Source organism: Bombina bombina, chromosome 3 (genome assembly GCF_027579735.1).
Source record: "Bombina bombina isolate aBomBom1 chromosome 3, aBomBom1.pri, whole genome shotgun sequence".
Lineage (NCBI taxonomy): Eukaryota > Metazoa > Chordata > Amphibia > Anura > Bombinatoridae > Bombina > Bombina bombina.
The window spans coordinates 672,706,381-672,719,129 of record NC_069501.1 but is presented as its reverse complement, the minus strand read 5'-3'; the positions used below and the strand labels follow the sequence as shown (position 1 = coordinate 672,719,129).

Sequence of the window (12,749 nt, the reverse complement as noted above, 5' to 3'; positions counted from 1 at the left end):
ACTATTTTCATAGTTAAATAACTAGAAAAGGGAAAAAAATATGAAATAATATTATTGTTTTTTTACTTAAAGGGACATTCCAGTCAAAATTCAAATGCACATAGATGAATTACACTATTGAATAGACATATAGAGGCCAAATTATCAAAGATCTTGCAGACCTGATCCGACCTGAAGACCTCACTGAATGCGGAGAGCAATACGCTCTCCATATTCAGCATTGCACAAGCAGCTCACAAGAGCTGCTGGTGCAACGCCGCCCCCTGCAGACTCGCGGTCAATGGGCCGCCAGCAGGGGGTGTCAATCAACCTGATCGTACTTGATCGGGTTGAATTGCGGCGATTCCTGTCTGCTTGCTCAGAGCAGGCGGACAGGGTTATGGAGCAGCGGTCTGAAGACTCGCCAGAAACACAGGCCCACAAGCTCCGTACGGAGCTTGATAAATAGGTCTCATATTTGCAATATACATTTATTAGCAAAAATGCTTCTAGTAAAAGTTATCACTGTTTTAGTGTTAACATTTTTCTCTGCACGTGCATGTGATGTATAGCTAGATATTCTCAGTGCACCAGCATTTAAATACTGAAGCTGTCCAGATCTCCAGTGGGGCTTGTATCATGTCAGCAATTAGCAAATGTAGTCATTACCAGATGGCACAAGCACCTTAGGCACTCAGAGCAAGTGCTGTGTATAAAATGCTGGTGCACGGTGCATACTTAAATACACATTTGAAACAGCTATAGCTTTTATTAGAAGCAGTTTTACTAATAAATGTATATTACAAAAATGCTTCTATTCAAAACTCAAATGCATCCATGTGGATTCCAGTGTTGGCTGGGATGTCCTTTTAACATATTTAAACACTTTATATTGCAATTGTAAAGTATAATGCCTCTTTAAAGTACCAATGACTGTATAAGAAATGCACACTTAATATAATACTTTACACTTTACCTAACTTTAATTGCAGCCCTACAACAAAATGATGAAACAAAGCCTACTGGCATGAATATATTTGTGTACATATTCCAGAAGCTACTGGACACTTCCAGCTATGACAGCTGCTCTGGAACATCTCCCACTATCAGGGCTCCATGTGCACTAGTTTTCCAATGGTCATCTGTCTATCACATCCCTATATGGTAGGACAGGTGGGTTCAGCCATTGAAGGAGGGGGGGTCTCAGAATACTTTAAACAGAGTAACAACTGTGCATAGTGTATATATGAAGTGCACATTTAACATTAGTGACCTTTTTTATTATTTTGCTAATTGCTTTATTTAAAGGCCCGTGTATCTAAATGGTGATAGATTTTATAGTTTGTTTGTTAAGAAACACCCCCTTATCTTTTTAGTTGCCCAGCATTCCACAGACCTGGACCATTTCATTGAGATCTATATATAACACAGAGGGGACGCTGCTTGCCAGAGCAACACAAGTCTAGCAGCACAGGAAAAGGATTATACAGAAAGATAAAGTTTCTCTGTTCACAAATTCAAGGTAAATTCTACTATATTTTTTAGACGTATATAAATCACAGCAGAATTAATTTGGGGATTTTATCTGATACTACATTAAACTAGGTTGATGTCTGCACTTGCCTATTTAATCACACATATAAGCACAGTGATCTTATATGCACAGTGATCTTATATGCACAGTGATCTACAGTGATCTTATATGCACAGTGATCTTATATGCACAGTGATCTACAGTGATCTTATATGCACAGTGATATTGTATGCACAGTGATCTACAGTGATCTTATATGCACAGTGATCTTATATGCACAGTGATCTACAGTGATCTTATATGCACAGTGATCTTATATGCACAGTGATATTATATGCACAGTGATCTACAGTGATCTTATATGCACAGTGATCTTATATGCACAGTGATCTACAGTGATCTTATATGCACAGTGATCTCATTTATTTAAATGCTTAAACGTTAGGCTAATAGGCTCCATACAAATGTACTTCAGTGTTAATCATTTCTGTGTAAAGTTGTGCGTGCAAGGAGGTCTTTTATTTAACACATTTGTTAATGTTCACCCACAGACACAAAGATGAAAATGCATGGTGTGTTTTATTATACTGCATAATGTGTTCTGCATTGTAATGTTCAAAGTAGCAGTTCATGTCATTTCTCTTTTACAATTCAAGTAAAAAAAACCACAGAGAAATAGTGATTTCAGTTATATGCATATTGTAAAAATTACACAAAAGAATTTAATACCATTTTTTACTAACAGATATTTATATTATTTCTCATAAGATTAAAAACATTGCTAGATAATATTGAGGCAGGTAAATCTGATTTAATATTTATTATTTCAGGCTACTCTTATTGACTAAAAATGTGGAGATTAAGAAATGGAATAAAAAGTAAAAAAGTGTAAGGCCGTGAGGCTGAATGGAGGAGGGGAATTTGATGTGTCATTTCAGTGTGCCCTGTAGCTGTGACAGGTGACAACAACACATGGCACAGAGAAACCAACTGGTTTCCATATATGGTCAGGAGAATTTCAGCTTGATAGATACAACTGTCCGGCCTTTATGCCATATGTAAAAGAAAATATCCTAAACTAAATGTTCTTGTCATATAAAAACAACTATTCTGTTTACTTTACTGTAGTGATTTCTAACCCTTATTTCTAGTTTCCTCCACCATAATATCATGCTAGGACTAGTTGACTAATAAGAGATTTCCAGCTTTGTATTATATATATATATATTAATATATTATAAATCTCAGCATTTTTTAAATGACCCAGTCTACAAGAGCACACGTGACATTATCAGGCAATCATGTATATCTACTTTCATTTATTGGATAAACTATACAAATGAGATTTAAAAAAAAAAAAGCTTGATTTCATAAGTGGTTGGATGTGTCAGCTTTTCCTTATGCCAAGTCAATGAAACATGTGGTTTCAAATACATTTAATAGCATTATATATATATTGTATTTAGTTCACACCAACCTATGATTTAAATTTTTCTTCATGTACATTTGATCAATCAAGTGGCAATTGTTTTGCTTATATATTTGTGGACAATGTATAGAATCACTAGTTACTGTTTTTATTCGTCCAAATAATTTATTTGTCAAATATTTTTTACAATAACATTTTATAAAAGTAGCTATATTCATTTTTATCTTTTCACACTGTAAAAAAGTTTGCAGAGTTTACTTGCAGAAAATTACATAGAAATGGGCAAAATCTGTGGAAATTACTTTATAGAAATGGCTCAAATATAACTAATTTTGAAAAATAAAATAAAAAACCTGTATGTTATGATAAATGTGAAGGCCCTTTAGAAACATTTGGATATCCCCCTATTAATATTGCATATTTATCTACCTATCTATCTATCTATCTACCTATCTATTTATCTCTCTATCATCTATCTATCATTTATCTATCTACCATCTATCTATTTATCTATCTATTTATCTATCTATCAATACTGTATAAAATATTTTACCAGGAAGGATACATTGAGATTTCTCTCGTTTTCAAGTATGTCCTGGGTCCACAAAACATTGCATTGATACAGTAGGGTACAATAAAATACAAAAACAATAATAATACACAATATATGCAAAAAATTTAACCTAGAACAGGTAGGAAATATATAATCAACCATGACAGGTGCATTCTGTTTTGATAAGTGTGTGTGTAAATAAACAAGCCATTTGTCTAATTATAAAGATGCAAATATATTTGTTTTTCATACTTTTTTCCCATATATACTGTATGTGTAGTTGTTTGTACAGTTGTATGTCTTTAGATGTCTGTACGTAAGACTCTGCTCTAAAAGTGTTTATTCAGTCTCTTGCCTGTGTTTTGTTTTGTTTTACACTTACACTGATCACACTCATACAGACACATTTGTGACAACTCCTCCCCCTCTCATCTAGTATCTCTGTATCACTTTATTTCCTTTTACTTTTGTCTCATCTTACTGACCGTTATTGCTTTTAACCTGGACAAGAGAGGGTACTCTATGGTTTGTTTTTTTAGTTTGCAAAATGATCTCAATAGAAAACTATCAATACTTTATTACTTCAGTAGTTTATATTTGTATTCATATGTCCTTATTCAGACTCAATATAAAGTATGATTATACAGTGATACAGAATTGTATAGCACATGTGCACTTTCAAACAACTAACTTTTACCACCAAAATCTTCAGCAACTAGTGTCACTGCAACTACATTTGCCGGTGTGCAGGTTTTATGTAATACAGTTGATAAATTGTGATAACTAGTGTGTGACCTGTTCTTTCCTTATATATTAGCACAGGTAATGCCCCCATCAACTAATGTAAACTATATATCTATATGTTAAACATGTAACAAATAGTGCATGAAAAGTAATATGTACAAACTGTTAAAGCTGTATTGTAACTGTCAGGAAATGGAATTGTATGCACAATTCATACTCTAGTATCAGGTGCTTACTGGCTGACAAAAACAATTCCATCAGCTCTATTATAAGACAGTGACTCATCTCTTCAAACATAAAAATAAAAGTTGTATTCAAGAAAGTCACATGGAAATAGTACATATGCTTTACCAGATCTGAGTTGTTCTGCTACTTTATGTTTCACTTATAGTATATGCAATTAACAGTTTCTAAAATCAAACATATAAAATGTACATCTTTAATTTAAATTGTTTGTTTATTTGCAGATGGAAGATCCCATTCAGCTAAAGGAAGAGGGCAACAAATATTTCAAGGCTAATGATTATGACCAGGCTATAGACTGCTACAGTAAAGCCCTGAAACTTATAACAGACAAGAAGATACAGGCTCTGCTGTACAGAAACAGGGCAGCCTGTTACCTTAAAAAGGTGAGAACAGAGATGTATGGACCTTTGTAGCTTTATAATGCAGAAATAAACTGAAGGTCATGCAGTCTCACTTATATCATTTCCTAATTAGGGTGGAGGGTTGTCAATATGGATTAGTCAAAGGAAAGCAGAACCTTCACAAGGTGCTCACTTCAGGGGCATACTGCAGTAAATTTATACATATAACATTTTATTATTATTGGCTAGAAGTAAAGGGACATGAAACCCTATTTTTTTCTTTCATGATTCAGATACACCATACACTGTTAAACAACTTTCCAATTTACTTCTATTTTCTAATTTGCTTCATTCTCTTGGTATCATTTGTAAAAGGAGCAGAAATATACTACTGAAAGTTACCTGAAAGCCAATGACAATAGGCATATATGTGCAACCACCAATAAGCAGCTTTTAAAAAGCCTGGTTTTCATGTCCCTTTAATAAACCCAATGCTATTCAAGTGAGCTCCAGAGTTGGGTCCTACTCCTAACGCTAACGGTACCATGCTAAAGAGGCTATACCTTAAAAACTCTAGTACTCTGTAAATCTATCTATCTATCTATCTATCTATCTATCTATCTATCTGTCTGTCTGTCTGTCTGTCTGTCTGCCTGTCTGTCTGTTTGTCTGCCTGTCAATAATATTATGCTAATCTACAATTTTAAATCTAAAACTTAAAATACATCTCTCTTTTGTTCAAACAGGAAAATTATGTGCAGGCTGTGACAGATTCAACAAAAGGTAAGCATGAGGAACACAGACATATTAGCCACAGGGAGATAGTCCCGCTAAGGAAACGAAGTCAAGTAACATGAAAAACATATAATTTGATGGTAGAAAAAAACTCAAAGGCTCTATTCTACCCATATTAATTAAACATACTTATTTCTTAGGATAGCCTTATACATGTCCCAGGCATTTTTTAATTATTTTGTGTGTCTGCCACCTCTATTGGAAGTCTAATCCATGCATACACCACCCTTTCTATAAAAAAAAAAAACCTTCCTTACATTTCTCCTGAACCTGCTACCCTCTAACTTATGATTGTGACCTTTTGTTTTGGTATTTTATTTTATTTTTGTGGAAAATGCTTTCAGCTTTCACTTTATTAAGTTCCTTCATATATTTGAAGGTCTCTATAATGTCACCTTTTACCCTTATCTCCTCTATACTATACATATTTAAATAATATAATTTTTTAGACAATGCCCCTGTTTCGGCAGGGGGCGGCATTGCACAAGCAATTCACAAGAACTGCTTGTGCAATTATAATGCTGTCGGCATTTATTGATGTGCGGCGGACATGACACGCTACATCGTATCATGTCCGTTCGCACTTTCATAAATCGGCCGCCATGTATCATTTAATAGCCCTCAGTTTATTTATTTATATCTTTCTGGAGATAAGGGGCAAGATTACATATGCATTGTTGCCCGCAAAAGCCAGCAACGCCGTTTTTTACGCGGTTTTGGTAATCACATATACGGCGCCGCATATAAATGCAGCACCTATGTTTCACCCGTCGCCCACAATTTTTACTCCCATAAGCTAACATAGAACCGTGTCGCAAATCGGTATCACATATTCAGCGCAAGGACTTATGCATAGGCAGGCACAGCAACCCTTGCACTAAAAATATGAGCACCGTAACTCCCGTAACTACCTGAAAATATTAACTAACAGCTAACGCATGTGCAATCTATCTACCTGTCAACCGCAATCCCCCACCGCAATAACTAATAAAGTAAATTAACTTCTAATCCGCCATTAACCCACATCGCAATACACCTAATAAAACTATTAACCCCTAATCCGCCATTAACCCACAACGCAATAAACCTAATAAAACTACCCTAAATAACCTATTAACCCCTAATCCGCCAAACCCCCACAATGCTAATAACTAATTAAATTACTAAGCCCCCCTAACCTAACACCCCCTAAATTAACCACAATTACCTAAATTAAAAAATACTAAGTTACAATTAAAATAAAAAAGCTAACATTACTTAAAAAAAAACAAAACTAAAATTAAATAAATCTAAGATTAAAAAAAATAAAAAAGTTTAACATTACATAAAATAATAAACCAAATTATCAAAAATAAAAAAATGAAACCTAATCGCTATCAAAATAAAAAAGCCCCCCCAAAATAAAAACACCCCCTAATCTAATACTAAACTACCAATAGCCCTTAAAGGGCCACTAAACCCAAAATCTTTCTTTCATGATTCAGATAGAACATACAAATTTAAACAACATTACAATTTACTTCTATTATTTATTTTGCTTCATTTTTTAGATATCCTTAGATGAAGAAAAAGCAATGCACACGATGAGCCAATCACACGAGGCTTCTATGTGCAGCAACCAATCAGCAGCTACTGAGCATATCTAGATATGCTTTTCAGCCAAGAATATCAAAAGAATAAAACAAATTAGATAATAGAAGTAAATTAGAAAGATGTTTAAAACTGCATTCTCTTTCTAAATCATGAAAGAAAAAATGTGGGTTTCATGTCCCTTTAAAAGGGCCTTTTGTAGGGCATTGCCCTAAGTTAAACAGCTCTTTTATCTTAAAAAATACTTAGTCCCCTCTCTAACAGTAAAACCCACCACCCACCAAACCCCCAAAATAAAAAAACCTAACACAAAAAAATCCTAAACTACCCATTGCCCCTAAAGGGGCATTTGTATAGGCATTGCCCTTAAAAGGCAAAAATCAGTCAATAGGATTTCAGTAGCTCTCATCCTATTGGCTGATTTGAATTTGAAGAATCAAATCAACCAATAGGAATGCAAAGGATGCCATATTTAAACGCGTACCTTGAATTCACTATTCAGTGTACGGCGGCGTTCGTACAAAGAGGATCCTCCACGCTCCATGGCTCTGCGGTCACCGGTCCTGCTCTGCGCTCATCTCCGCTCTGCGCCGGCTTGGTCCTGGATGAAGAAGGAAGTGGTCCCCGCTTGGAAGTAGATGTCGGCCGCTTGGAAGAAGACGTCACCGCCTGGAACAGGACCTTCTCCGCCGGACTTCAGGAATGGTGAGTACCTATTTGGGGGTTAGACTTAGGCTTTTTTTAATTTTTGGGGGGTTTGTTTTTTTTAGATTAGGGCTGAATGCCCTTTTAATGGCAGTAAAAGAGCTGAATGCCCTTTTAAGGACAATGCCCATACAAATGCCCCTTTAGGGGCAATTGGTAGTTTAGGATTTTTTAGTGTTTTTTTATTTTGGGGGTTTGTTGGGTGGTGGGTTTTACTGTTAGAGGGGGACTTAATATTTTTTAAGGTAAAAGAGCTGTTTAACTTAGGGCAATGCCCTACAAAAGGCCATTTTAAGGGCTATTGGTAGTTTAGTATTAGATTAGGGGGTGCTTTTATTTGGGGGGGGGGGGTTATTTTCATAGGGATTAGGCTTAATTTTTTATTTTAGATAATTTGGTTTATTATTTTATGTAATGTTAGCTTTTTTATTTTAATTGTAAATTAGTATTTTTTAATTTAGGCAATTGGGGTTAATTTAGAGGGTGTTTGGTTAGGGTTTGTTAGGTTAGGGGGCGTAGTAATTTAAATACGCCTAGATTTAGAGTTCTGCGTTAGCCGTCCAAACCAGCGTTCGGGGGTCTTAACGCTGGTTTTGGCCGCCCGCTGGTATTTAGAGTCAGTCAGGAAAGGGTCTAACGCTCACTTTCCAGCCGCGACTTTTCCATACCGCAGATCCCCTTACGTCAATTGCGTATCCTATCTTTTCAATGGGATCTTTCTAACGCTGGTATTTAGAGTCTTGGCTGAAGTGAGCGTTAGAACTCTAACGACAAGACTCCAGCCGCAGAAAAAAGTCAGGAGTTAAGAGCTTTCTGGGCTAACACCGGTTCATAAAGCTCTTAACTACTGTGCTCTAAAGTACACTAACACCCATAAACTGCCTATGTACCCCTAAACCGAGGTCCCCCCACATCACCGCCACTATAATTAATTTTTTTAAACCCTAATCTGCCGAACGTACACCGCCGCAACCTACATTATCCATATGTACCCCTAATCTGCTGCCCCTAACATCCCCGACACCTACATAATATTTATTAACCCCTAATCTGCCCCCCCCAACGTCGCCGCTACCTACCTACACTAATTAACCCCTAATCTGCCGACCGGACCTCGCCGCCACTATAATAAATGAATTAACCCCTAAACCGCCTCACTCCCGCCTCAAAAACCCTATAATAAATAGTATTAACCCCTAATCTGCCCCCCCTAACATCGCTGACACCTAACTTCAAGTATTAACCCCTAATCTGCCGACCGGACCTCACCGCTACTATAATAAATGTATTAACCCCTAAAGCTAAGTCTAACCCTAACACTAACACCCCCCTAAGTTAAATATAATTTAAATCTAACGAAATAAAATAAATCTTATTAAATAAATTATTCCTATTTAAAGCTAAATACTTACCTGTAAAATAAACCCTAATATAGCTAAAATATAAATAATAATTACATTGTAGCTATTTTAGGATTTATATTTATTTTACAGGCAACTTTGTATTTATTTTAACCAGGTACAATAGCTATTAAATAGTTAATAACTATTTAATAGCTACCTAGTTAAAATAATTACAAAATTACCAGTAAAATAAATCCTAACCTAAGTTGCAATTAAACATAACACTACACTATCAATAAATTAATTAAATAAACTACCTACAATTATCTACAATTAAATCAACTAAACTAAATTACAAAAACAAACACTAAATTACAAAAACAAACACTAAATTACAAAAAATAAAAAAGATTACAAGAATTTTAAACTAATTACACCTACTCTAAGCCCCCTAAAAAAATAACAAAGCCCCCCAAAATAAAAAAATGCCCTACCCTATTCTAAAATAAAAAGTTTACAGCTCTTTTACCTTACCAGCCCTTAAAAGGGCCTTTTGCGGGGCATGCCCCAAAGAATTCTGCTCTTTTGCCTGTAAAAAAAACATACAATACCCCCCCAACATTACAACCCACCACCCACATACCCCTAATCTAACCCAAACCCCCCTTAAAAAACCTAACACTAAGCCCCTGAAGATCTCCCTACCTTATCTTCACCACGCCGGGTATCACCGATCCGTCCAGAAGAGGCTCCGAAGTCTTCATCCTATCCGGCAAGAAGAGGTCCAGAAGAGGCTCCGAAGTCTTCATCCTATCCGGCAAGAAGAGGACATCCGGACCGGCAAACATCTTCATCCAAGCGGCATCTTCTATCTTCATCCATCCGACGAGGAGCGGCTCCATCTTCAAGACCTTTGGCGCGGAACATCCTCTTCTCCCGACGACTAGACGACGAATGAAGGTTCCTTTAAGGGACGTCATCCAAGATGGCGTCCCTCGAATTCCGATTGGCTGATAGGATTCTATCAGCCAATCGGAATTAAGGTAGGAAAAATCTAATTGGCTGATTGAATCAGGCAATCAGATTCAAGTTCAATCCGATTGGCTGATCCAGATTAAATCAGCCAATCAGATTTTTCCTACCTTAATTCCGATTGGCTGAAAGAATCCTATCAGCCAATCGGAATTCGAGGGACGCCATCTTGGATGACGTTCCTTAAAGGAACCTTCATTCGTCGTCTAGTCGTCGGGAGAAGAGGATGTTCCGCGCCGGAGGTCTTGAAGATGAGCCGCTCCTCGTCGGATGGATGAAGATAGAAGATGCCGCTTGGATGAAGATGTTTGCCGGTCCGGATGTCCTCTTCTTGCCGGATAGGATGAAGATTTCGGAGCCTCTCCTGGACCTCTTCTTGCCGGATAGGATGAAGACTTTGGAGCCCCTTCTGGACGGATCGGTGATACCCGGCGTGGTGAAGATAAGGTAGGGAGATCTTCAGGGGCTTAGTGTTAGGTTTTTTAAGGGGGGTTTGGGTTAGATTAGGGGTATGTGGGTGGTGGGTTGTAATGTTGGGGGGGTATTGTATGTTTATTTAAATGCAAAAGAGCTGTTTTCTTTGGGGCATGCCCCGCAAAAGGCCCTTTTAAGGGCTGGTAAGGTAAAAGAGCTGTAAACTTTTTATTTTAGAATAGGGTAGGGCATTTTTTAATTTTGAGGGCTTTGTTATTTTTTAGGGGGCTTAGAGATAAATTACTTTCTCTTACATGGTGTATCCAGTCCACGGATTCATCATTACTTGTGGGATATTCTCAATCCCTACAGGAAGTGGCAAAGAGAGCACACAGCAAAGCTGTCCATATAGCTCCCCTCAGGCTCCGCCCCCCCAGTCATTCTCTTTGCCGCTCTAACAAGTAGCAGCTCCACGGGAGGGTAAAGAGTATGTGGTGTTAGATTTGTAGTTTTTTTATTTCTTCAATCAAGAGTTTGTTATTTTAAAATAGTGCCGGTTTGTACTATTTACTCTGAGGCAGAAAGTGATGAAGATTTCTGCTGAGAGGAAAAAGATTTTAGCATGTTGTAACTAAAATCCATTGCTGTTCTCACACAGGACTGTTGAGTACCGGAGAACTTCAGTTGGGGGGAACAGTTTGCAGGCTTAACTGCTTAAGGTATACTCAGTCATTTTTCTAACAATACCTGGTAATGCTAGAAGACTGATAGAAATCCCCATGTGGGAAGGTAAGCCATTTTCTGAGATGCAGTATAGAAGGATGGCTTCAGTTAAGGGCTTAAATACTGGTAGACACTGTGATGGGCTAAATCGATTACTTTATTAGGGTAATCTTATATTTGTTGAAGTGTTTTAGACGTTGGGAACACTTTTGGGGTTTTTATTACGCCTGGCATATTGTAAGACACCTAATCTGATTCAGGAAGGCCCCATAACTCCGGAATGAAGAGGGAGGGGGCCTCATTTTCACGCCTCAGTTGTTTTGCAAGGCAGCTTCATGAAGCTTCACGTGTAGAGTCCTGAGAGTACAGGAGGACTTCAGGGAGGCTTATTTTCTTCTACAAATAACCCTAAAGGAAGGTAGGGCCAGAGCAAAGACTGTGGCACCGTGCTGTAGTGTGTTAAACCGGTAGTTTACTTAAATTTGCTCCGGTTTGGGCAATAAGGGGTTAATTGATTTGAAAATTTGTGTGCAATCATTTCAAAGCATTGGAATCATGTGGTGAAAATTTCATAAAGATCGGATGTTTTTTGGTGATTTGGTAAAAAAGTGTGTGCTTTTTATTATTTAAAGACACAGTAACGTTTTTTCAAAAAGTGACTTTTACTGTATTGTAGTGCTGTCTAAGTCTGTCAAACATGTCTGAGCCTTCAGATAGACCTTGTTCTTTATGTTTAAAAGCCATGGCGGTACCCCCATTGCATTTGTGTTTAAAGTGTGCTAAAACATCTAAGCATTTTAAAGACCATGCAGTGACACTTAAAAATGTAGCCCAAGATGATTCTTTAACGGAAGGTAATGAGGATAGCCCTCCTTCCTCTCCCCATGTGTCAACACCAGTTACGCCCGCACAAGCGATGCCTAGTACCTCTAGCGCATCGGCCCCTATTACTTTACAACAATTAGCAGCAGTAATGGATAATTCCCTTGCAGCATTTTTATCCAAACTGACAGTTTTTCCAAGAAAGCGCGATAGCTCAGTTTTAAATACAGAGGATGAGCAATCAGAAGCTTTGGATTATTTATCTGTAGTACCCTCACAACACTCAGAGGTAGCAGTGAGGGACGGTCTGTCTGAGGGAGAAATTTCTGACACAGGAAAAGTTTCTCAGCGGGCAGAGTCAGATTCCTTAGCGTTTAAATTTAAGCTGGAACACCTCCGCGTCCTGCTTAAGGAGGTTTTAGCTACGCTGGATGATTGTGACCCCATGGTGGTCCCAGAAAAACTGTGTAAAATGGACAGGTTTTTAGAGGTCCCTGTA

General features: G+C 37.3%; 1 protein-coding gene across 1 annotated transcript in view; it reads left to right on the top strand.

Moving 5' to 3' along the window:
* The first annotated feature begins 1,349 nt into the window (after positions 1 to 1,349).
* UNC45B (unc-45 myosin chaperone B) overlaps positions 1,350 to 12,749 on the top strand; it is an 83,866-nt gene continuing 72,466 nt past the window's right edge. The window contains exons 1-3 of the mRNA XM_053707426.1: positions 1,350 to 1,501; positions 4,707 to 4,868; positions 5,573 to 5,609. Of these exons, the coding sequence (XP_053563401.1) occupies positions 4,707 to 4,868; positions 5,573 to 5,609 (199 nt within the window). The 5' untranslated portion in view covers positions 1,350 to 1,501. The remainder of the gene's footprint in view (positions 1,502 to 4,706; positions 4,869 to 5,572; positions 5,610 to 12,749) is intronic.